This window comes from Microtus pennsylvanicus, chromosome 18, assembly GCF_037038515.1.
Source record: "Microtus pennsylvanicus isolate mMicPen1 chromosome 18, mMicPen1.hap1, whole genome shotgun sequence".
In the NCBI taxonomy this organism is placed as follows: Eukaryota; Metazoa; Chordata; class Mammalia; order Rodentia; family Cricetidae; genus Microtus; species Microtus pennsylvanicus.
In genome coordinates, this window is record NC_134596.1 from 3,627,631 (window position 1) to 3,651,778 (window position 24,148).

Sequence of the window (24,148 nt, forward strand, 5' to 3'; positions counted from 1 at the left end):
GTCGGCTTAGTGACTACACACGAATCTACTGCTGTTTTAATTATCATCTGTGGCCCGCAGCCCTGCAGTCAGTGCCCTGCAGTCACTCAGCCTGGAGAGAGATACTCAGGTCTGAACTAGGTCTATTTACCAACAAAGACCAGAAGTCAGATGTGGGGTGAAAACCTGCTGGGTCAGAGAGGCTGAGAAGCAAGCAGCTGACCTTCCTTTTTGGCCTCTTTTCCCAGCAAGAGACATGTCTCTCCGTTCATTCCCAACCAAAAAGCAAGCGAGAAACTCCAGTCCCGCCCTCCTCCCTGTGCATCTCTCTCCATATTCTGGCTCCTCTGGACTCTGGACTCCATGGCCAGCTCCAGCCTATGAGCTGACTCCACCCCTGAACCAAGGTTGATTTTATTTAGTTAACGCAAACACAAACACAGCCTGGAGTTCAGTGTGACTGAATATCCGCACAGCTGCCCACCCGGCACCTGCATCAGGCCTGCCCCTCCAACTTCCCTTTCCTGATGAGGTCATGCCCCAAAGCTCAAGCTCCCAGTGGCTGGAAGCGCCATGCCCCATAACTCCTGGTCAGGAGCCGCACCACCACCAAACAGCCCCCAGGACCCTACATGCTGGTGGGTGACCGGGAAGGACAGCGCAAAGCTGGCTCTGCCGGCTAGTTTTACATCAGCTTGACAGGAGCTGAGGCTCTCTGAAGAGAGAGGATCAGCAGGAAAGCCACTCCCACCAGATCTGGCGGTGCAGGCAGGTGGTCCTGGGTCAGCCAAGGCAGAGGGCTCAACCATGAGGAGCAAGCAGGTAGTGGCACTCCTCCATGGCCTCTATCAGCTCCCACCCCAGGGTCCTGCCGGTTGAGTTCTTGCTCTGACTACCCTCAGTGATTGACTGTGAAGTATGAGTTTAAATAGGCACCTTCCTCTGCAGACTGTTTACTGTCCTGGTGTCTCATCACAGCCACAGAAATCCTAGCTAAGACACTGCCCTCCGGGTGAAAGCATTCCAGACTTCCAGACACAGCATGCTAGGCCTGCAGTGGATACAGAGGAACAGTCACCTGTGCCTGTCGCTGCTGAGGTAACTCGAGACTGCAGCTCACATACTCAGGGTGCACAGGAGGGCAGCAAGGTGACATCACTGACCCAAATCTCTAAACTGAGAAACACAGAAGGCTGGGCTGGAACTGCACGTGGCAACCTGAGTAGGCACAAAACAGCCTCCAATGCCTCTTTGGGGGCCCAGGTTGAGGCGCCACTAAAGGTTCCTCTGCTGGGCCTGTGGCAGGTCAGCAGCGATGCCTACCCAGTTGGGGAGGTAGGCTGCTTGTGGCTTGAAAACCATGTGGAAGGGGGAGTTGGGCTGAGTAAAGTTAGCCAGGTAAACAGTATCCCCACCTGTGAGGTAGGCGGCCCAGATTCCAAAGGTGCCCACGGTGATGACAGTGTGGTTGCATTGCATGAGCAGTGCAATGTCCCTGGCGGGGGACCCCTGAAGGCCATTGCCAGCAAACGACACGTCCCCTCGGGAGACACTGATGCTCTTCCGGCACCAGGCCATGTCATCACTGGTGACCACAAAGATGGGAGACCGATAGCGTGCCCGGAACCTGTCCAGGGCCTGTTCCAAGTAACCCCGGTCAGCCACCACGCCCTTCCAAACGTTGGGCATGACATGCACATAGTCCCCCCGGCGCACATGGACACCCACAAACGTACTCGGCTGGACCCCATTCACCCGCAGGCCACGCAGGAAGGCCTGGGCCTCCTCACGCACATGGTCGTGCAGGGTGAACTCCTGCAGGATCTCTGAGCGCAGGTGGTGGTAGAAGGTCCAGGAGCACGGGTACCCTGTGAGGCGCACATAGCGTCCTGGGATGTGGCGGTACCGCTCCTCCATCCAGTCGTTGAGGTGGTAGTTGTGCCATGGGATCTTCTTGTCGGTGTCGCTGTGCAGCACCGGGAGGCTGATCCTGAAGATGGGCGCCAGGCTGCTGTGCATGGATGCAGGGATGAATGCGGGCTTTCCGTTCATCCTGGCCAGTGCGAACAGGGTGGCGTACTCGCCCATCTGGTTCCCCAGGCGGCCTTTGGCATTGATGGTGAACATGCCCTCCCGGGGCAGGTTTCTCGGGGCTAAGACCACAAGGGCTGGCGAGGCCCAGGGCTCAGGCACCGGAGCCAGGCGCCGGTGGCAGTAGAAGGTGGTGGAGAGCACAAAGATCACAAAAAGGAAGTAGAAGGCGGAGAGGGGTGGACAAGTGGCCTTGAGTCCTGGGAAAGCTGTAAGAGAAGACAGGAGTCAGGAGTTTGAGCACAGCCCCTCCAGGAGTGTTCCTGTCTGCTTCTGAGGCCAGCCCCACCCTTAATTAGCAGTGTGATGGGGCGGATGGGGCGTACTGTACCTCTCTGAATCTTTTTGTCTCCTGACTAGGCTTGACCACTGAAGACAGCTGGTTAAAACCATCTCTTAGCTGATCACAGCCATTTCTGTGGTCCTAACAGCTACCTCAGGGGGTGTATGAAAATTAAATGTGATACAGTAGCTTTTCCTTATTCATAGTTTGACCTTCTAGAGTTTTAATTACTTAACAGGATCAAGTGTGGTTTGGAAATATTAAGTGGAACATTCCAGAAATAATCTATATGCTTTAGGTTTTAAACTGAGGATGATGGGCTCTTTTGACACCCCCACCTCATGAGTCGTCCTTGGTCCAGCATATCAAGCTGGAAGTTTTGCAAGCTTTTGTTACTTAGCTGTTACCCAGCCATTGTTAGAACCACAGTGCTTGGGCCATTAGGTGGCAGGAGAGAACCCACTCCTCTGAAGAGAGCTGCAGTGCTACACTCAGGTAATCCTTACTCAGGTCCTAAGGGCTCTAGAGGGCGGGCGGGGACAGTGATCATGGAGGTGTGACACGCCAGAGAGGCGTTATTAGACGTACCACAGGGTATGCTGAGCTTGGGGAGCTCACATCCATCCCCGCAGCTTTTACCCCAGTACTGGCTCAGCTACTTTGCTTGAGTTGTTTTTACTGAACCTGATTTATGAGCTCTGTGGGAATTTGTGGAAATGGAAAAACGTCTATAGGGCTGTGCACTGTCATGGTTTCAGGTGGCCCCTGTGGTCCTAGACTACATCAACACCACTGATGGCTGTATTTCTCACATCTTCCCATCATGCCCAGTCCACAAGGAATGGGTGCTTCCACTACATGCCAGCTGCTGGTGGGTCAGGAGAGCACGGAGGAGGGACGAGAACTCTGCCCTAGGACGACAGAGACCAGGCATAGGGTCAGGTGCGGGCTCGGCTTCACTGTTCCATGTAATCTCTTCTGCAAGAAGAGACTGACCACAGTACCCATCAACACTGTATTCTCTCACTGTGCTAACACAGATTTAAGTTGCCTGGATTTCCTTCTTCCCCAGGCCTAGGTGGCCCTGCACCTGCCAGAGACAGTCGCATGCAACACCTGTTTCTGGGCCAGAGCTCAAGGGATGGGCAGTGTTACTTCCTGTTCCTGAGACTCTACAGTACTAGCTGGACTAGTATTTTTGGCCATTTTCTGGTAACCATTTCACTGAAAAATAATTTACATACCTCGGAACCCACCCTTGTCAGCATCCAGTGTGTGCTCAGAGCTGGCTAGACACAGGCTCATCTCCCACCCTGCCGCCAGTCAACAAAGCTACTTTTGTCTCTGTGACTTGCTAAGCCATGAGGTTAGTCTGTGGACCCACGTAGCACTGGCCACCAACTGCCACGCTCACTGTGGCTGTCAACGGTCTGCGGTGTGGGAAGGCCATGTGTGGCCTACCACCCCACTAGCACGTGTGGGTTACTCCCATCCCCCGACTGCGATGGACGATGGTGTCCTGACTCACAAAGTCCTTGTGGTTCCTGTTTTGTTTCCTTGGGCACCTGTCTGGGGTGGCACTGCCAGTTCAGATGTGGCCCTGTGGTAGCAATGTGTTAAGGGTTCCATTCTCCATCTGTTGCCCTCCACTGCTGACTGATCAAGGAGACCGTGTGTTTTAACCTGCAGGCTCTGCCTTGGCACCCTGGGCTTGTCTGTGCTCATCTCTGCTGGTCAGTGTTTGTCGGTGGTGGTCAGCTGGACGAGTGGGGGGGTTACCTGGGATACCTCCTCCACTGAGAACATGCTTCCGTCAGATGGCCTGCAGGCAGGTTTATGGGGCATTTTATTGATTAACCCCACTGTGAGCAATGCCACCCCAATCCGGTGCTCCTGGATTGTAGAGAAAGCAGGCAGAGCAAACCACCGAGAGCAAGCAGCAGGCAGCACTCCTCCATGGTCTCCGCCTCAGTCACTGCCTCCAGGCTCCTGCTCTGACTTGGTTCATGATGGACTATAATGAGCTGGAATAGACTCTTTCCTCCCCAGGTCTGGCCGTGCTGTATGTCACAGCAGCAGAAAGCAAACCCACCACTCTAAGGACAGAAGGACATCTCTCCCTTTCTCAGGCTCCAGCTTCCCAGGGCCCCTCAAAGTCTTTAGGTGTCTGCTCCACCACACGGTGACCTGCTTTCTCATTGATTTTGTGCACAAGCCTCAGAGCTGAGTAGCTGCCTCGGCCCCTCGACTCCTGCACCCCTGGGCCTCTTGTTGTATTAGTAACTGTGAGGCTCAGGGCATCCTGACCACACATGGGGGCTCAGGCCATGTGAGGCCCAGGGCATCCTGACCACACATGGGGGATCAGGCCATGTGGGGCCCAGGGCATCCTGACCACACATGGGGGCTCAGGCCATGTGAGGCCCAGGGCATCCTGACCACACATGGGGGCTCAGGCCATGTGAGGCCCAGGGCATCCTGACCACACATGGGGGCTCAGGCCATGTGAGGCCCAGGGCATCCTGACCACACATGGGGGATCAGGCCATGTGAGGCCCAGGGCATCCTGACCACACATGGGGGATCAGGCCATGTGGGGCCTAGGGCAGCCTGACCACACATGGGGGCTCAGGCCATGTGGGGCCTAGGGCAGCCTGACCACACATGGGGGCTCAGGTCATGTGGGGCTCAGGATAGCCTGACCACACATGGGGGCTCAGGCCATGTGGGGCCCAGGCTGCACAGCTGCCATAGCAGGCAGCACCGGGTTCCAGGAAAAGCCCTAAGCCTGCACCACACAGGAACAGACCATCCAAAGGAAATTCCCAATGTTCCAACCACTGTAGACTGGATCATCTGCCAGCACACAGCCATCGCTTTTCACCAGGACACCCCTAGACAAATGTCAGCCAATCAGGGGTCCTGAGCCTTAGAAATCCCTCACCCCTACCTCTGTTACTATAAAAACTCAACCCTAACTGAGCTCCAGGCTCTCCGATCACTCCAATACGTTGGACACACGGAGAGTCAGAGTTTGCAAACTTGTGTAAGAATAAAGGCTCTTTGCTTTTACATACAGGACACGGTCTCCTAGTTGGTTTTGGGGGAACTCCATAATCCGGGCATAATATTAACTTGACCATTTTTGAAAGTGTGAACATTCTTGGCATTTAACTTGGGTCCCCAGCAAGGTCAGCCAGCTTGGACCACAAGACACGCACAGCATCCACAGCAGGTATGCTAGAAACACCTTCAGTGATCTACTTGAGGCCCCCTCACACACACAACTTTTTATTTATCCCAACCATTTTCTTTCACGTCTCCTGGTTCTCTGCCCAACTCAAAATGGAGCTCCCGGTCTGGCCACCGGACCACAGAGCAGAGCAGGGACAGAGAACCTGGGTCAGGGAGAAGCCACAGGGCTCCAGAGAGGGCGCAGCTTTGGGGCCTCTGAAGCACTTCCTGGGAAATGCAGCTGGTTTGGGAAGGGCTCTGCTGCTGCCATCTTGAGGCAAGGCCTGGTCTTCGTTTGCTACTCAAGAGTGCCCTCTTGAGGCTGTTTTGCCCCAAGACCTAGAAAACACATCTGGCAGACTGATTAGAGGCTGACCTCCCCAGCTTCTTTACTAAGGCCTGTGATATTGAACCTCCACCAGAGTCACTGTGGTGGGCACAAAGGCCTGAGCTCTCCTGAAGTCAGGCCCTGTGAGGCTTAAGGTTCCCATATTTGGAGAGACCCCATATCACCTCTGAATTGGGGACCAGCCACTTCCTGGGTAGGTGTGGCTCTCCCTCTTGTGCTTCTAATGCTCCTTTTCTCATTCATGGCACAGGGGATGTCTTCTGGGTGACAATCACCTCGCCAGCTCAGGCTACCCAGAACAAAGTAAGGAGTAACGGTTCCTTTGGGGACAACTTAGGGACTCACCATGGCAGTTGGGGAGGATCCGACAGCAGACTACAACTTTCTTCCAATGTCCTAACAGACAGGACAAGGCTCTCTTCTCCTGGCCATCCCTCTGAAGTCCCAGCTCCTGTTCCCACTCAGCAAACCACATCTAATTGTCTACAGAACAGACTAGCTTCCTGTCTTTCTGTCTGGTAGGTGACCTGACAGGGCCAAGGCTCTAGGAGAAACTGCACACACCTGTGCCTTGCCCAGAGGGAAGCCACGGTACCCAGAACACGACAACTGTGTGAGCATCGTGAACATCAGCTGTCCTCTCTTCCTCCCCACTTCTACCAGGCTGGAGACCCATTCTCACCGCTCTCCTCGCAGACAGCCTGGCCTCGCTTCCTCTGCAGTGGGCCTGACCTGAACACCAGCTAACCCACACATGGCAGGAAGATGCAGGACTGGCACTGGCTGGGATTTAGCCAGAAGCAGGGGGCTGGCAAGCTAAACTCCTGAGGTAAGAGGGGCTAGGGCAAGTGGGAACAGGCCAGGATCCCAACCTCAGGACCCCCACCGACAGCTGTCCTCCTACCTGCCTGGATCCTTCTAAGCCAGTGTGTCCAGGGCCACCAGGCTGCAAGCCTGCTGGGGGCGACAATGCTCCTGTCCCACGCAGTCTCGGGTGGTGTGGCTGGCAGGGGTCCCTGTGGGGAAAGCGTGGCTGCTGTTGGCCAGAGTTTGGGGCGGGCAGTTGGATTCTGCGGGCTCTGCTGTGAGCTCCCGCCCAGAACCCCCACTAGCCTGGCCTGAGAACAGCCACGCTTGTTCTTCCCGAGAGCCCACCGCAGCACAGCTCCTACAGAAGAGTATGGGGACAGCTGACTGCAGGACATTCTTCTCTTCTTCAGGCAGGTTTGACCAATGGCTGGGCCCTAGTAGCCGGGTAGGAGATGCATGTCTAAGTGGGGAAGGCAGGCAGGGTTTCTTATAGATCCCACCAGTCCAGCAAGGCTAACTGTAGGCCCGGATGGGCTGGGGCTAGATTCTGTCCGCCTCCCAAGAACATAAGAGAACTCACAGCCTGATACTTTACGGTGTTAGGAACCAGAAGGTGGAACTCGGAAATTACCCAGCAAGAAACGTGCTTACATGAGGGGCTAGGGCTTAGGGAAGCTGGCAAATTCTACACTAAGGCTCCAGAATCCTGGGGTAGGGATCAGGCCTATGATATGGGCAGGGGAAGCATCCTGTCTGATAAATGGCAGTGGGCACAGGCCTGTGTAGCTCTCAGCCCAGGTACAGATTCAGAGGTAAGGGTTCATGCATGGGGTCAGAGAAGTCCCCAGGTCTTCAGTTCTCAGTGGGGAAAGTGGAAGCCCTTAGTCCTAACACTTCCTGGACTCTGGATTTCCGGTTTCCAAGTGCCCTGACATCCGGCACACACCTTATGCCACTTCCTGCTTTTTGTCTTTCCTCTCATATTTAGATCCCAACATCAGCTCCCCATCTGCTTTGAGGGCCTGAGCATTGTGGGGAATGTGGGTATTTGGATCCATGCCTGAGATTCAGGGTAGCAGGTGGGATCCCTGCCCAGAAAGGCCCTAAAAATCTAACTGCAAGGTCCTAACCCTGAGTCCTAACGGAAGTTTAGGCTTCTGCTCTCCAGCTCCAAGGTGTTGTGGGTTTCCAGCCCCCCGTACTCCATCCTTCCCTCAGCTCTGTTCTCTGGCTGGACACCTGGGGGGGAAAGGGTTAAAGGCTGGGGTAGACAGCAGAGAGGCCAGGGCTGTTTGGCAATAATCCCTCTCCGTGCACAGGGTGTGGAGAACAAAGTTAGAACCCCATGTGGGAAAAGCTTCCACTCTGATCTACGTGGGCCGAGGCCTTGGCCTCCGCTTCTGATTTCCTATTGGGCACCGCCGGCTGGCTCTCCCTTCCCTCTTAGGCTCCTCACGGTCCTCAGGCTTTCCCAATTGTCTCTGAGCCGACCTGCTCTTTCCTCTCAGCCCCAGGTCCTCCTTGTTTCATGCCATCCAACTATCCATTCCGGTGTCTGTCCTCTGTCCTACAGTCCGGCTTTCCCCGAGGTCGGTGTCTCTTCGTCCCCCAGCCATGCCCTCCGTCTCTTCCTTGACACACCCTTCTAGGTTTTCACATCTGTTGGTACCGCTGCTTCATCTGCCCCTCACCCTCTCCCCAGGGCCTCTACCCCCTTGACACTGATGGATAACTTTGGGGTGTTAAGCTCTGGATTAGTTCAGGCAAAATTCTTGATTTTGCTTGCGTTCTTTTCCCTCTGGGTTATGTAAACAGTAATTCTCCCCAGATGGAACTATTTTCCTCGCTTCAAGGCAGTTGGGGAGGGGGCTCAGGCAGGGCGGGAAGGGACGCAGGTCCACAGGGATCCTCAGCAGGGTGAAGGCTGACTGAGGCCCCATCTACCACCTCTGTCTACAGGTGCCATGCCCATAGCCTTCATCCTCTGGCTTCTCCTTCGCCAGGCCACCTCAGATCCATGCTATGATCCAGGAGGGCGCCCTCGCTTTTGCCTCCCACCAGTGACCCGGCTGGCCGGCAGGGTGGAAGCCCCCTGCCCTCAGACCTGTGCTCTCCCTGCAGCCAGCCCTGGCTCTCCCTGCAACGGCAGTCTGACCCTGGACCTGGATGGCCCCTTCCTCTTGACATCTGTCACCCTGCGATTCTGCACCCCAGGGCCTCCAGCCCTGGTTATTTCTGCTGCCTGGGCCCCTGGAGGCCCCTGGAGGCCACTATGGCGCAGGCCTGCCTGGCCTGGAGCTCTGGGGGGGCCCGAGAGGGTTACCTTTCGCTCCCCACCAGGCCCCAAGGCCAAGATAGTGGTCAGCCACCTCCGTGTGGAGTTTGGAGGCCAGGCAGGGCTGGTGACCACTGGGGTAAGAGGCCGCTGCCAGTGCCATGGCCATGCAGCCCGCTGTGCTGCCCAGGCCCAGCCCCCACGCTGCCGCTGCCGCCACCACACTACTGGCCCAGGATGCGAGAGCTGCCGTCCATCCCATCGAGACTGGCCCTGGCGGCCTGCCACACCCCAGCACCCTCACGCTTGCTTGCGTAAGTCGTGGGTACTGTCCCCAACCCTTCCACTACTTGGCCCCCTGGGACAACTTGCAATTCGCCCCTGTCCCAAAGCATGCAGAGTGCTCTCCCCTCAGAATTGCTTTGCTTTGCTCAGCCTCACACTGTGTGGTGACCTGGTTCCCTTTCCTTATTGGCCAAGGATGTCAGATACATACACCCCACACACACAAACACACCTACGCCCCCCCCCACACAAACACACCTACCCCCCCACACCCACACCCCCACAAACACACCTACCCACCCCCCACACCCCCACAAATACACCTACCCACCCCCCCCACACACACCCACAAACACACCTACCCACCCACACCCACATAGCCCCACACACAAACACACCTACCCACCCCCTCACACACCTACAAACACACCTACCCACCCCCTCACACACCTACAAACACACCTACCCACCCCCTCACACACCTACAAACACACTGAGGGACTTGTCCTAGACGCTGTCACCCCCGTTCCTCCAGCCACACTGTGCGCTCTGTTTCCACCTGCCTGTGACCTCAGCCTTGTGGGTGATCAATGGCAGACAGGTGCAGACAGACGCACACATTCCTCAGCCTTTCAGGGAGGCCAGGTCCCAGCCTTCTGCCCTCCACCACCCCGAAATCAGCAGGGGAGACTCACGTGTCCTGAGGCTGGGGCAAGCTCCATCCTGGGCTTGGATAGGGCCTGGGTGCTAGGGAGGCTGTATTCCTGAGTACGACCACAGTTACCCAAGTTAAGAGAGGTGCAGCCCTGGGGACCTGGATGAAAGGCAGTGACACACTCCCGTGGCTTTACAGATGAGGCAGCTCCGCTGTCCTCCCCCTGTCATGTCTGCCTCTACAGAGGTCCTGGAACAGCACTGCCACGCAGAGCCATCTAAACCCTTGGGGAGGGCACACAGCCTCACTAGACAGGGAGCAACAGATGTGGGGAAGGAGTGTCACTCTCTCAAGGACATGCAGCTGTCTCTACCTTTACTAGTCGCCCCTCTGCTCTGCCCCAGGGGAGCTGCCAGCCCAGGCTCTCAGCCTCTAAATCCAGGTCCTGTCATAGAGGGCCCAGGTACTCTGACTTAATATCTCTCTGAAATTCCTGCTACACATACTGATCCCTGGGCCTGGTGATGCTGACTGAATTATTCTTCAATTTATGTGGGTGGGCTTTTGTTGTTTCAGTTTTTTTTAAAGATTTATTTATTTATTATGTATACCGTGTTCTATTTGCATGTATGCCTGCAGGCCAGAAGAGGGCATCAGATCTCATCATAGATGGTTTTGAGCCTCCATGTGATTACTGCGAATTGAACTCAGGACCTCTAAAAAGCAGCCAGTGCTCTTAACCTCTGAGCCATCACTTCAGCCCACCTCCCCCCATTTTTGACAGTGTCTCACTATGTAGCTTCAGCTGCCTGGAACTCAATATGTAGAGCAGGCTGGCCTCGAACCCATAGGACCCACCTGCCTTTGCTTCCTGAATACTGGGATTAAAAGTGATCCACCATGCCCAGCAATTTACGTGATTAAAAACTAGCTAGGCAGCGGACATTAGTAGTGTATGCCTTTAATCCATGCACTCGGGAGGCAGAGGCTGGCGGATCTCTATGAGTGTGAGGCCAGCCTGGTCTACAGAGAGAGTTTCTAGACTGCCAGGGCATCACAGAGAAACCCTGTCTCAAAAAACTAAAAGCAGGGCTGGAGAGATGGCTCAGTGGTTAAGAGCACTGCCTGCTCTTCCAAAGGTCCTGAGTTCAATTCCCGGCAACCACATGGTGGCTCACAACCATCTATAATAAGGTCTGGTGCCCTCTTCTGGCCTGCAGACATACAGACAGAATATTGTATACATAATGAATAAATAAATAAATAAATATTTAAAAAAAAAAAACAAAACTAAAAGCACTAGCCAGGCATGGAAAAACTCTATTATATACCAGTACTCAGGAGATGGAGGCAGTAAGATCATAAGTTCTAGGCCAGCCTGGTTTTCATGAGGCCCTGTTTCTCCTGCAGCCAACCAAACAAACGTATGAAAGGTTTCCTAGTGTTTCTGATCAGCAGTAGGGTATGTGAGATACCAAGGTCCTTGCGCTCACAGATAAGCACCAGAGAACCAGGAATGTTAAACACAGGGTCGTCCCTTCAAAGGAAGGGAGGGATAACCTGTTATACATGTTATAACCCAAAAGCTGGGAGCAGCCCTGGTTAATATCCTGGTGACCTTTGTACTATCTGTGTGGCTGAGACCATACCAGGTCCTCCCCCAGACCCTTGTTTATTGTTTTCAGTCTGCAGAACCTATCTTTATGAAAGATGTCACTTGTTCTTTACAGACAGTTTCAAAGTAGTCATGTCTTAAGCTTTGTTGTGCACACAGGATTGAGTTCATTATCACCAGGAAACGTCACCAAACTGTGCCATGCTTAACTGTGCCTAAAATAAACTCCTCGGGGTCAGACTCTCAAAACTTGAGCCAGCACCAGTACTGAGTCGTGTTGAACTGAACTACCTTCTTGCTTCCCGCGGGTCGTTACTCTGCTGGCTGTGGTGGTTGCAGAGCAGCGGGGTTTGATAGTTACTGCCTTCACGAATCTGAAAAATGCTCCCAGGAAAACACACATGATCAACAATCTGTGGGCTTTGTGGAACCCTTAGGACACAAGTCCAGACGCTGCTTCTGTTCCTTCCTGGCTGTGCTGCCTCCAGCAGGTGACTCCACCTCTGTGTGTCATTTAACCTATGAAATGGGATGGTGGTGTCCAGGATGGTACACACCAGTAAATAGTACCTAGCGCATGGAAGCACCACAGGCTCAGCGCACACTCCATGCTGGGTTCTAGGTTGAGCATGTTTATCTTAATCTCCTTGGATGTAAACACAGCAAATGTCATCCTGAGCTACAGGATAGAGTAGTCCCCTTCATGCAGAGGCAGGGGTTCCCCAACCTAGCCCATTCTTTCAGCACTATGGCCTCTCAAGAGGGTCACAGGCTAGCTAGTCCAATGCCACAGCTCAGCATGAGAATTAAGACATCCTGGGAATGAGCCGAAGCCAGTTTCTAAAACCACAGATCTACCTTCTTTCCAAGAACAGGATGATAGAGAGAAAGCTGGGGATGGGAGGTCGACCTGGCCCTAATGTGCCTGTATGACAGTTTCTGACATCATCTTATCCCCAGCCTGCTCCTGCAACCAGCATGCCCGACGCTGCCGATTCAACTCCGAGCTATTCAGGTTGTCAGGTGGCCGTAGTGGGGGTGTGTGTGAGCGGTGCCGCCACCACACAGCTGGGCGGCACTGTCACTACTGCCAGCCAGGGTTCTGGAGGGACCCAAGCCAGCCCATCACTAGTCACAAGGCATGCAGGGGTGAGTGTGGCCGGAAGCCAAGCCAAAGGGGAAAGGACACCGCTAGGATTCTGTACTGGCAGACACAGAGGTGGGTGTGAGGGAGGAGGCTAGCCGCTCAGGTCTGGGGAATGGTTCACAGACTGTAGGGAGCCTACTAGTCCCAAATAGCTCCTTCCTTTTGTCATGAAGCCTGCCAGTGCCACCCAATTGGAGCAACAGGAGGGATGTGCAACCAGACCAGTGGCCAGTGCTCTTGCAAGTTAGGGGTCACAGGCCTGACATGCAGTCACTGTGGTCCTGGATACCAGCAGAGTCGCTCACCCAGGATGCCCTGCCAACGTAAGTCCACAGCACTTGACCCCATAAACACTGAGCTGGGACAACTGTACTGTGGCTTTGGCTTTTGGGTGTCAGTGGATGAACTCTGATTGTTCAGAGAATCTGGGTCTGAAACTACATTACAGACTCTTCAACCTTGGGGAAAGGGCTAAGGTTTTGGGCTCCTTGTTCTTACGAGGGAAGGGGCGGATAAAGGATGGGTGCACCTTTGGGAGTCGGCATGCCTGGAATCCTCATGGTGATTCCTAGAGATTAAACTGAATTTCCCCTCTGCTCTGACAGGAATTCTGGAGGCAACAACTGCCCTTGCAACTACCCCTATTGCGTCTCGGTCTGGTAAGAGGCTGGCATGGGCACTGCGGGCAGCAAAGGGGATCTGGGAAGGGCTTCCCGGGGCCGGAAGGGACCCAGCCCTCCTTTTAATATTCATTCATTCATTTATTTATTTATTTTTATTATTTTTTTCACTTGGGTTTTTGAGACAGGGTTTCTCTGTGAAATAGTCCTGGCTGTTCTAGAACTTGCTTTGTAGACCAGGCTGGCCTTGAACTCACAGAGATCTGCCTGTCTCTGCCTCCCAAGTGCTGGGATTAAAGGTGTGCGCTATCACTACCCAGCGGTGTATTTTTCTGGTTTTTTTATTTTTTTGAGATAGGGTTTCTCTGGGTAGCCCTGGTAGAAGTTGGTCTATAGACCAGGTTAACCTCAAACTCATAGAGTGGCCTGTCTTGGCCTCCTGAGTGCTAAAATTAGAGGTGTGTGCCACCATGCCTGGCCTTCAGCCCTTCCTGAGGTGTAGACAGTCCAACTGCCTGAAGAAATGGGGTGGAGAGATGGGTTGTGCGCCAGGCCATGGAGCCCACTGCAGAGAGCCTGACCCTCCCCAGACCCACAGTGTCAAAACTACTGCAATGTTTCGGACACCAGCGTGCATATGAGCCTTCAGAGATACTGCCAGCAGGATTACGGTAAGTGATGGAGAAAAAGGGGCTGCTTTCTTCCTGCCCTGCCATTTTCTTATTTTAAATGGGAAAGAATGTTAGAGCCCAAAGGACTCTTCCTTGCCATGATGTACTGGAATAGAAGACAATGTTGGGGGGACAGGGGGGAGGAACCCCTACCTTCTGTGTCTCCTTGTCCCCCATGCTCCGGCACTTGCAGTGTTCTCCTGTCGCCCGCCTGGCACCTGGAATGCTGGAGGAAGAGGGGCCTAGATGAACAGAGGGCCCTTGTTCTGCCTATCCTCCTTGCAGCTCCAGACGTGAGCCCTGTCCCCTCCTACGAGGGCACACCAGTCCCCAGTTCTGAGGCCCATGAACTCAGCTCTCATTCAGGAGTCAGGGCTAGCTAAGAGATACAAACCGACCCCAGTTACTTCCTTCTGTACCGGACCATGGCCCCTTGGCTCTCAGGATCATCAACCGACTTCCCTGTCACAAGCCTTTGAGGTGGAACTTCTTCCCCCCTCTTCTCAGGAGCACTGACCCACAGACCTTAACCTAGTCGCAGGCCTTGGCACTCAGTTCATCCTTTGGACCCCCAATTCACCCCAGACCCATCTCTCCCGAGGCCTCCACTCCTGGGGACCTTCTCAGCGTTCCACCAATACTCTGGTTTAACTAGGAACAGCAGTGCAGGCTCAAAGTCGCCAGCTCCCAGAAGGCTGAGGCAGAAGGATTGCAGTGAGTTCTGGATTAGTTTAGGTTACAGAGTAAGTCCTGGCCCAGCGTCAACACTTCACTGTGACCTTGTTGCCAGAACAAGGGAATCCTGAGGCTACCGTTAATAGTAACACGGTCCCAAAAGCTCTAGCCAGCATTATCAGAAGCTCTCAGTAAACTCTCGGTGCAGCATAGTCCTGAACCTCCACCTCCCTCATCTTTCTCAACCACAACCCTACTTCACAGGGCCCTTAGGATCCTGATCGTGGACTTCCCCTCCCCCTCACATACACCACAGTGCCCACCATCCTAGACCACCTCACTCGCCTTCCCAGCTTTGATCCTGGCCTCTACTTCCTATATTGAGTGGTTTTCAACCTTCCTAATGCTGGGACTCTTTAATACAGTTCTTCCTGCTGTGGTGATCCCTCCGCCCCCCAACCATAAAATTATTTTGTTGCTGCTTCCGAACTGTAACTTTGCTACTGTTGTGGACCATAATATAAAAATCTGTGCTTTCCGATGGTCTTAGAGACTCCTGAGAAAAGGGTTCCACTCCACAGACTGAGAACCGCTAATCTCTACCCTGCCTGCCCCTTCCTACGCCATTCGGTAGGGTCTTCTCCACCAGGCCTGACCTCACCCCTCTGGGACAGCCTCCCTCCCGCTTGTCTGACATGGTGTCTTCCCGCAGTTCTCCACGCACAGGTTTCAGCGTCGGAGGCGGTGGGTCCTGAGTGGTGGCGCCTGGCCGTGCACGTGCTGGCTGTGTACAAGCAGCGCGCCAGGCCCGTGCGCCGCGGTGGCCAGGAGGCCTGGGTGCCCCGCGCTGACCTGGCCTGCGGCTGCCTGCGCCTGCGCCCGGGGGTCGACTACCTGCTGCTGGGCAGTGCTGCGGCCAGCCCCGACCCTGCGCGCCTCGTCCTGGACCGCCACGGCCTCGCGCTGCCCTGGAGGCCACACTGGGCCCGGCTGCTGCGGCGCCTACAGCAGAAGGAGCGCGGTGGCGCCTGCCGCGGCCTGCGGCCTCCCACACCCAGCCGGCCCAGCCGCTAAGCTGAGCCCGAGCGCCCCAGAAGCCATGCGGGGTGGGAGTGGGCAGAGCCTCGACCTCGACGCGGGCGCTTCTCTGTAGAGCCAATCAGAAGCTGCGGCGCTCGTGGCGTCATTCCGCACGACGTTTAGCCAAAGGCTTGAAGCCGCATGCAGGCCTTCGGGGCGAAGTTGTAACGGAACAGCCTCACATCCGGTGGAATTGTGTCTACAGACCCCTGATCCATGTTGGGAGAGTCTTTAGGAGGCGAATAAAGAAGGCCTTGAGTAAATCTGCCCAGTGGAAGTTCTAAATCATTTATCTGAGAGAAAGGGGCCAACGCTCTTAGAAAGGACTCCAGTGGAGACCCTGAGTGCTAGCTAGTTGGATTCGTGTCGCTTCGTGATTAACCAAAAGTCAATAGGCTAGGTATGGCTGGGAACGGCAAGACATTTGACAAAGGTGCCCAGGGGTCTCATATATCTAGAAAGTTGTGGCGTTCAGATACTTTAGTATTCTGATAGGTATTAAGATAGTCTCTGCAAAAGAAAAAACCTTGAATATCACCTGGTCTTGAAATATGGTGTAGAGCCATGGGGTACACATCTCAGCCTTGGCAGATAGAGGATTAGGAGCCCGAGGATTATCTAACAAGTGCTCTTTGCAGATAAAACCGATTTATCTACATGAAGGATTTGGACTGGGCCTGGCCCATAGCAAGCACCAAATGAGTTTCTTGTTGTTATTTGAAAACCCAGAGGCCTCCCTGGCCTGCGAGTACTCTGATGGGGAGGACCTTGCTGGGTGTGGAAGGCAGGGAGAGAGAGTTAAGGAAGTTCACAGGGGCTGTGGGAACCCTCGGAGCTATTGGGCCGCTGGCTGTGCTGCCTCCCACCCAAGAGCCTGGATGAAAGTGTGGCTCAGAGGGAGCCTTATGTGTTTCTTGTGACTCAAACTTTGTTTCTAGCAGCCGAAGCAAATTGGCGTGGAATCCACATCTGTGCCACTTGCCGACCAGACCCTTCCCATCCCTCCCTCAAGGCGCCAGCCCTGCCTGTCTGTTCACAATAATGGAGGTGGCACAGGTGGCCGCCAGACCTCAAAGGAGGCCCCTTGTCCACCTCAAAGCATAGCCAACTGACTTCACTGCGGTGGTGGTGGGGGCGGATCTCCTGAAGCCTGTATTTGTTCTGTGAGGACCTAGCCTAGAAGGGGGAGTAGGGGGGGGTTGGAAAGATTCAGAAACTGGGGCTAGGCCTGTAGCTCAACTCATAGAGTGCTTGCCTAGCATGCGTGGGTCCCTGGATTTGGTCCCCCTTACCCCGCTGAAAATCAGGAGTGCTGGTAAAAGTCTACCATCACAGCACTGGAGAGCTACAAGTAGGAACTAGAGGTCAGTCTGGGCTACATGAGACCCTCTCTCCAAAACAACAGCAAAACTCCAGCAACTAAAGGCAGAAGAGAGATTCCAAGCCAGGTATGATGCACACCTGTAATCTCAGCACTTGGAAAACTGGGGCAGGAGGAGCTGGAGTTGGGATTTGAGGCTAACCTGGGCTATACTTTGCCTCATAAACCTATTTTTCACAGTAAACTATATGGCTTAAGAAAACAGGTATTAGCCGGGTAGTGGTTCACACTTTTAATCCCAGCATTTCGGAGGCAGAGGCAGGTGGATCTCCAAGTTTGAGGCCAGCCTGGTCTACAGAGTGAGTTTCAGGACAGGTCCATCATAATAATGAAGGGTGATATCTCAAATAATACTCAGGTGGTGCAGGATTGCCATCCCAGCCACACAGAACATTGAGGCAGGAGGCCAGAAAGTTCAAGATCTCTCTGAACTAGAATGAGTTCAAGGCCTCACTGAACTACATACTAAGAAACTGTATCAAAAGGACGCTACAAAAGGACTGGAGATGGACCTTATCTGCAGAACGCTAAAATCCCCTATTATGTCTGGAGCAACAGCAGAGCACCTGCCGAAAATTCCTGCAGCCAGGGGCTGGGGGCGTGACTCACCTATAGAGTGCTTGCCTAGCCTATATAAAAGCTTGGGGTTCAATCCTCAATAATGGGGAAAACAAACAAACAATACTTTAATCACACACGCTAAGACCCCTTTGTCAAATAAGGCCTTCTAGGTCCCAGGGTTTGTGGCGTTTTAGCAGCAGAGTGAGCGCTAGTCAGTCCACTGCAGCGGATAACACCCTTGCTGGCTCCTCATTACACCTGTGGAATCGGGCAGATGCTGACCCCACATTATGGACAGCTTCGGGGCTGAGAGAAAGACACAGCTGGGACTTTCTGCCAGTGTTCCTGCTTCTGGTATGTTTGTTCTGCTTGCTCCCCATGCCCTGGTCTACATTTTTCCTTTGTTTTTTGAGACCTGGCCCAGGTGGTCTGCATAAACTTTTTCAACTCACCATGTCTCCTTGCCTGCCCCCCTCTGTCCTAGAGGCTCACCATGTCTCCCTGTCTGCCCCCCTCTGTCCTAGAGGCCTACCATGTCTCCCTGCCTGCCCCCCTCTGTCTAGAGGCCCACCATGTCTCCCCTGCCTGCCCCCCTCTGTCTAGAGGCCCTCCTCAAGTCATTCGGTCTGTGACTGGCCCTCTCCTCTGCCTTTGTCTTTGCTCTCTGCATGAGTAACTATGTTTAGGGTCCTGATGTCCAGGTCTGTTTCTATGTTTCTGTCTTTTATCTCTGTCCTGCATTTCCTGCCGGAATGGTCCTTCTATCCTGTCCCTTAGTGTCTGCCTCACCCTATGTCTTTCTTTGTATCTGTTTGGCTCTGTCTCTCTTCTTGCCTGCCCTCCTGGCTCCTTTAATCCCATGGGTGGGTCACTCTGCTTCAACCTTTAATGTATTTCTTTTCTTTTTCTTTTCGTTTTTCTTCTTTCTTTCTTTGTCTCAATTTCATTTTCAAGACTGGGTTTCTCTGTGTAACCCTGGCCTCCTGGGACTTGCTCTGTAGACCAGGCTGACCTTAAACTCAGAGATCCACCTGTCTCTGCCTTCTGATTGTTGGGATTAAAGGCGTGAACCTCCACTCCAACTTCTAAAGTTATCTCTTGGTGCCTGCCTCTTCCCACCTCTTTGTCCTTCTGTGTCTCATTTGTTCTCGTTCTTTGTGGCTTGCCAGTTGTTTTGTTTAGACAAGCAAGGTCTTATTGTGCAGTCTAGGCTGGCTTCAAATCTTCACCCCCTGAATGCTGGGGTCACAGTGGGAACCGCCATGCTTGGTCTGTGTGTTTACTGTCTTTGTCTCTTTCCCTGTGTGCCTGAGCTCTTGTCTCTCAGTCTCTATCTCATCTTTCTGCATGGCATCTTGATCATTTTTTTTTCCTCTAAGCATGTCTCTGACTCTGTGACTCTAATGTGTCTCCGTACTTGTCTTCCCCCCTGCCTGGTTCTGAACATGAAGTCTCTCTGTGTCTCTCTTTCTCTGTCTCTCCCTCCTATCTGACATCTTGCTCTCACCCGCCCCCACACACACCTTTCTGAGCACTCAGCTCGCCTCCAGCCTTCGCCTCACACCGAGTCCCCTAAGCCTCTACCTCCCCCTCCCGGCCAGCTGCCTTTCTGCACTCCAGGTCCCCAATGCCTAGTGGCATTCTGGCCTTGGCACCTGGTGCAGGGGGTCTCGGGCTCTCTCAGCTGCAGCTCCTCCCTTGCCAGGGCTGGGTCCCCGGGTGCGGCCCTTTTTACTGCGGAGGCCCCCAGTCAAATATCAAACCAGTGGGAGCAAGCGGGTGGGGAAGAGGGAAGCAGGATCAGAGGTGATGGGGGTGGGGATAGGGAGGGAACGTGGGAAGAGGAGGAGGAGATGGAAAGGGAGAGGCAGCACCGGGCGAGGGAGGAGGTGAGATAGAAAGGAAGGCTGAGTCGAACAGGGAGGAGGAGGACCGAGGGAAGAAGAGCAGGCAGGGTGAGGGAGGAGGCGGAGGGAGTGCACGCGGCGAGAGCGCGGCTGGGTTCGCTGGATGAGAGCGAAGAGGGGGTGTGCATCGGCACCAAGAGGGACCCGGGGCCGGCGAGACCGATCGCAGCTCTGGGAGATAGAACGAGAGCAGGGCGCCGGCCCAGGCAGGCGGAGGAGTGCGCTTCAAACGGGCACTGGGGTGCGCGGTCCCAGCCCCTGCATCTCGGGAGCTAGGTCTCCCGTGCTGGGGACAGCCAGGCTGGAAGTCCCAGGAGGAGGGAAGGGAAGAACTAGGGGGCTGGGAGCTGGGAAAGGGTCGCTCCGAGGCCTCTTGGATGGGGGGTGCGGCTCGCCTGAGCGCCCCTCAAGCGCTGGTACTCTGGGCCGCACTGGGAGCGGCAGGTAAGACCTGGGGGTCCGGGCAGTAGCCCCTAAGGGAGGAGCGGGGTGGGGTGCCTAGGAGAGGGATGCAGGCTGCTCTCTTCCTAGCTCACATCGGACCTGCACCTGATCCCGAGGACTGGTGGAGCTACAAGGAGAATCTCCAGGGAAACTTCGTGCCAGGTGCAAACAGGGTGGAGACCCGGAGCCCGACCCCGTTTTCCTAGGCGCTGTTTTCCCCAGACTCCAGACTTTGGGTCCTCGATCCTCTCATCTTCCACAGGACCAACGCTCCCAGCCCCTTCTTTCTTCCCCCAGGAGTCCCGGCCTCTGAACCTCAGCGGCTCACCACGGGACATTATACATGCGCATTTCAAGTAGTGAGTGGGAGTGAGTGCAAGGAAAGAAAAGTGTGGGGGTGGAGAGATGGAGGTGGTGTTTGCCGCCGGAGGCCGGTTCTATTCCTGCTGAAAGCACAGCCTCGGTAGCGGTAGCGCAGGTCCCTGCCCCGCCCCTCACCCGTGTCTTCCAAGCCCTCTTCTGCAACTCTCCCCTAATACTCTAATCCAGCTGTGGGACTTGGGGGACTAAAAGAACTACAATTCCCATGGGGCATTGGGACAGACAGGAGATGAATTAGTTGGTTTCACCTCTGAGGCCTATTGGGAGTTGTAGTTCTGTTTTTACATAGCCTTAAATTGGGAACAATACATGGAGGAGTTAGGAGCTTCTGGGAAAGGATTCCAAAATTCATCTAGGAAATAGGATTCTGGCTTTTCTGTGCTTTTCTCTTAGCTTCAGATTTCTGCCCTCTTTCTTCAGACGGGTTGGTTATCCCTGCCCCAGTCCAGCACAGCAGATCCTGACCGGGATCCAGTCTGTTTCTGTTCCCACAGGGCCTCCCTTCTGGGGCCTGGTGAACGCTGCCTGGAGCCTATGCGCTGTGGGAAAGCGGCAGAGCCCCGTGGATGTGGAGCTGAAGCGGGTTCTTTACGACCCTTTTCTGCCCCCACTCAGGCTCAGCACCGGGGGAGAAAAGGTAAGGAGCCTTGCATTGGGGTGAGTTTGAGCAGAGGGCCTGTGCTGAGGCGGATGGTAGCTGTGGGGAACAAAAAGTACCAGCTGGGTGGAGAGAGGCGAGGCGCCTCACTCTCTGCAGATCCCCTGTTCTTCCATTTCCCACTGGTTTCCTCGACTTCCCATGTTTGCCAAAACTGATGAAAACAAAATGCAACCCATGCCAAGCGTTTGAAAAGGCAAAACCCACGAATGTGCGTAGGACCCACACGATAGGTGCCGTTTTCTCATCTTTAGTCTATCTTCTATATTACACGCACCTAGGTACCATTTCTTTAAGAGAGGCAAAATCCTCAGTCATTTTCTAGTCTGTCCCTCAGTTCCTCAGATCTACTTTCACACTAGGCTCATGACAATCATTCCTGTCCTTTTCATTTCCTGCCCCTCCATCTTCCGCCCTTATCCAGTCCTCCCAGTCCTTCGTCTAGCCTTCTTCTCTATAGCCTGTAATCCATTATTCAAACTAAAGCCCCCACTCCTATGTCATCCTAGCTACACAGGAGGCAGAGGCAGGAGGATCTCTGTAAGTTAGAGGCCAGCCTGGTCTACAAACCAAGTTCCAGGACAGGCAGAGCTGTTATAGAAAGAAACGCTGTCTCAAAACAAACAAACAAACACACAAAATAAATAAATGAATGAATGAAAGGAAGAGGAAAGACTTACTCTATAGCCTAGTCTGGACTTGAACTCATGGCACTCCTCCTGCCTCGGCTTCCTCGGGGCTAGGATTACAAGCCTGAAATAGTACTCCTGGTCCAGTACTTGTTAACCAAATTAATTCATCAGTGTTGAGTACCTGTAGAAGACATGGTCTGAGTCTGGGGAGTGGCTTATGCCTAATCAATATTAAATTGTTGGGCTCAGGGAATGGACGAGTGGAGCATGGGCGGGAGCCATCTCTCTCTGTGTCCCCAATAGCTTCTGCCTCTCCTGCAGCTCCGGGGAACCTTGTACAACACTGGCCGCCATGTCTCCTTCCTACCTGCATCCCGCCCTGTGGTCAACGTGTCTGGGGGTCCTCTTCTTTATAGCCACCGACTCAGTGAACTTCGGCTGCTGTTTGGATCTCGAGATGGGGCTGGCTCTGAACACCAGATCAACCACCAGGGTTTCTCTGCTGAGGTGGTGACCTCTAACCAATGACCCTCCACACCAGGCCACCCTATTTTTTTTTTATCTTTACCTCATTCATCTACCAAAGGCTACCTGTCCCCACCCTAAGTACTTATCCCTAATGCAATTCTGAACACCAAAAGCCTTAGCGTTGAAACCATCCTCTCGACCCCTCTGCTAAGGACCCCTTTTTCTTGTGCCCCTACTCCCCCAGGTGCAGCTAATCCACTTCAACCAAGAACTCTACGGGAATCTCAGTGCCGCCTCAAGGGGCCCCAATGGCCTGGCTATTCTCAGCCTCTTTGTCAATGTGAGGGAGGCAAGATGGGCAACTGGCTTCCAGGGTGCGAGGGCCAAGGGAGGCTGGGAGGCTAGGCTCCTTATTCTGGGGTGGTGGGCCTTTGGGGAGCCCTGGGCTGCTGTCTCCTCGCCTCATGCCCCCTGCATAGGTGGCTGGTAGCTCCAACCCATTCCTCAGTCGCCTCCTCAACCGGGACACCATCACCCGAATCTCCTACAAGAGTAAGTCCCCAAGCTTGGGGTGGAATCCCAGCTATGAGAGAGGCTGGGGAAGGAGGGTGACAAGGCCAGTCTGGGCTGCAGAGTGGGTTCACGGCCGGTCTGGGCTACTTAGTAAGATCCAATGTCAAGACAAGAAGTGAAGAGAGTGGCTGGAGATGGAGCGTGGTGATAGAATCCTGATTTGAACCCCTCAGGGAAGGGCTCAATGGTGCCTGCCTGGCATGCCTGAAGCCTAGGTTCAATCTCCATACTGCAACAAAAACAGCGAACTCCCCATGTATTGCTTGTGCACAGGTGGGTTCCCAGGGGACACCCTTTCATGCTGGTTTGATATCCCCTCAGATGATGCCTACTTTCTTCAAGATCTGAGCCTGGAGCTCCTGTTTCCAGACTCCTTTGGCTTCATCACCTATCAGGGCTCTCTCAGCACCCCTCCGTGCTCCGAGACTGTTACCTGGATCCTCATCGACAGGGCTCTCAATATCACCTCCCTCCAGGTGACCACGTGTGCATGCTGCCCCATCCTAAGTACTGCATTCCCTGGGCTCCGACCTTCGCACTCACCCATGTCTTCCTGTGCTTATTGAGGCAGATGCACTCCCTGAGGCTCCTGAGCCAGAACCCCCCATCCCAGATCTTCCAGAGCCTCAGCGGTAATGGCCGGCCCCTGCAGCCCTTGGCCCACAGAGCCTTGAGGGGCAACAGGGACCCCCGGCACCCCGAGAGGCGCTGCCGAGGCCCCAACTATCGCCTGCATGGTATGCTTCATGTGTACTCTCCTTCTCGATACAGTCCGCATTATTCCAGGGCTATCTGTGGGACACATTCCTCAGTCCTTTCTCCTACTCCCCACCGAGACACCTGTTTTCCTTGTGGTACAATTACACACTCCTCCAAGCCCTCTGCCTACCAGCACTTTCCAAGATGGTACGGTCCAAGTCACCTGTTTACAAATGGTATGACCCTACTTATGGCTAGAGTCTTGCCGGAAATCCTCTCAACAGGGTACGATGGTACAGTCCAGACTCCCATTTTTTTTCACCCCCTTCGTGTACAACAACCTAATCTGCGCGTCCCATCTGACCCTCTTCCCTCCCTAAATGGTCCGATCCAGGAGCTATTTCCCCCCATTTGGTTTATTCCAGCCTCCTTTAGCAGCCAGACTGTGGTAGAGCCTTATGTGCTCAGACTCCCCACCACAAGCCGGCGCCTTCTTTTGCAGTGGACGGTGGTCCTCATGGTCGCTGAGACCGCCCCCCCAAAAGAGGATTACTCCCGCCTGTTCTGAGCTTCCTCACGAGGAAAGGGGAGTCACCCTAAAACAAAGCTATTAAAGGGACTGAATGTGTCCAGCTTCTCGGTGGTTTGATTTTCAGTCGCGATTGAGAAATATCA

The 24,148-nt window shown here is 54.2% G+C and overlaps 3 protein-coding genes across 3 annotated transcripts; 2 read left to right on the forward strand and 1 right to left on the reverse strand.

Annotated features, from left to right (window-relative positions):
• Positions 1 to 230: 230 nt before the first annotated feature.
• Positions 231 to 7,953, reverse strand: LOC142837839 (galactoside 2-alpha-L-fucosyltransferase Sec1-like). Its single transcript, XM_075953208.1, has 3 exons — positions 7,890 to 7,953; positions 6,841 to 7,104; positions 231 to 2,279 (listed from the first exon to the last, which is right to left on the reverse strand). The coding sequence occupies exons 1-3, from the start codon at positions 7,951 to 7,953 to the stop codon at positions 1,255 to 1,257; spliced, it is 1,353 nt and encodes a 450-aa protein (XP_075809323.1). The 3' UTR covers positions 231 to 1,254.
• Positions 7,954 to 8,710: 757 nt separating this feature from the next.
• Ntn5 (netrin 5) lies at positions 8,711 to 15,838 on the forward strand. Its single transcript, XM_075952615.1, has 6 exons — positions 8,711 to 9,335; positions 12,537 to 12,725; positions 12,897 to 13,046; positions 13,329 to 13,382; positions 13,934 to 14,014; positions 15,402 to 15,838. Exons 1-6 carry the CDS (start codon positions 8,711 to 8,713, stop codon positions 15,761 to 15,763), a joined length of 1,461 nt encoding a protein of 486 aa, XP_075808730.1. The 3' UTR covers positions 15,764 to 15,838.
• A 3,512-nt stretch (positions 15,839 to 19,350) lies between these two features.
• Positions 19,351 to 24,101, forward strand: Ca11 (carbonic anhydrase 11). Its single transcript, XM_075952596.1, has 9 exons — positions 19,351 to 20,062; positions 20,150 to 20,224; positions 20,938 to 21,080; positions 22,055 to 22,240; positions 22,446 to 22,541; positions 22,681 to 22,753; positions 23,096 to 23,250; positions 23,346 to 23,511; positions 23,976 to 24,101. The coding sequence occupies exons 1-9, from the start codon at positions 19,996 to 19,998 to the stop codon at positions 23,999 to 24,001; spliced, it is 987 nt and encodes a 328-aa protein (XP_075808711.1). The 5' UTR covers positions 19,351 to 19,995; the 3' UTR covers positions 24,002 to 24,101.
• Positions 24,102 to 24,148: the final 47 nt, after the last annotated feature.

What these genes read in the sequence shown, in the direction of transcription:
- LOC142837839 (XM_075953208.1), bottom strand. Translation starts at nt 7,953, where the DNA reads ATGGAGTACGGGGGGCTGGAAACCCACAACACCTTGGAGCTGGAGAGC. An exon ending in GAGCAGAAGCCTAAACTTCC is followed by an intron (nt 7,105 to 7,889) that starts GTTAGGACTCAG and finishes ACTCTTCTGTAG; the next exon opens with GAGCTGTGCTGCGGTGGGCT. An exon ending in GCTTAGAAGGATCCAGGCAG is followed by an intron (nt 2,280 to 6,840) that starts GTAGGAGGACAG and finishes CTTCTCTTACAG; the next exon opens with CTTTCCCAGGACTCAAGGCC.
- Ntn5 (XM_075952615.1), top strand. Translation starts at nt 8,711, where the DNA reads ATGCCCATAGCCTTCATCCTCTGGCTTCTCCTTCGCCAGGCCACCTCA. An exon ending in ACCCAGGATGCCCTGCCAAC is followed by an intron (nt 13,047 to 13,328) that starts GTAAGTCCACAG and finishes CTGCTCTGACAG; the next exon opens with GAATTCTGGAGGCAACAACT. An exon ending in CCCTATTGCGTCTCGGTCTG is followed by an intron (nt 13,383 to 13,933) that starts GTAAGAGGCTGG and finishes GACCCTCCCCAG; the next exon opens with ACCCACAGTGTCAAAACTAC.
- Ca11 (XM_075952596.1), top strand. Translation starts at nt 19,996, where the DNA reads ATGGGGGGTGCGGCTCGCCTGAGCGCCCCTCAAGCGCTGGTACTCTGG. An exon ending in ACCAGGGTTTCTCTGCTGAG is followed by an intron (nt 22,241 to 22,445) that starts GTGGTGACCTCT and finishes CTACTCCCCCAG; the next exon opens with GTGCAGCTAATCCACTTCAA. An exon ending in TTCTCAGCCTCTTTGTCAAT is followed by an intron (nt 22,542 to 22,680) that starts GTGAGGGAGGCA and finishes CCCCCTGCATAG; the next exon opens with GTGGCTGGTAGCTCCAACCC.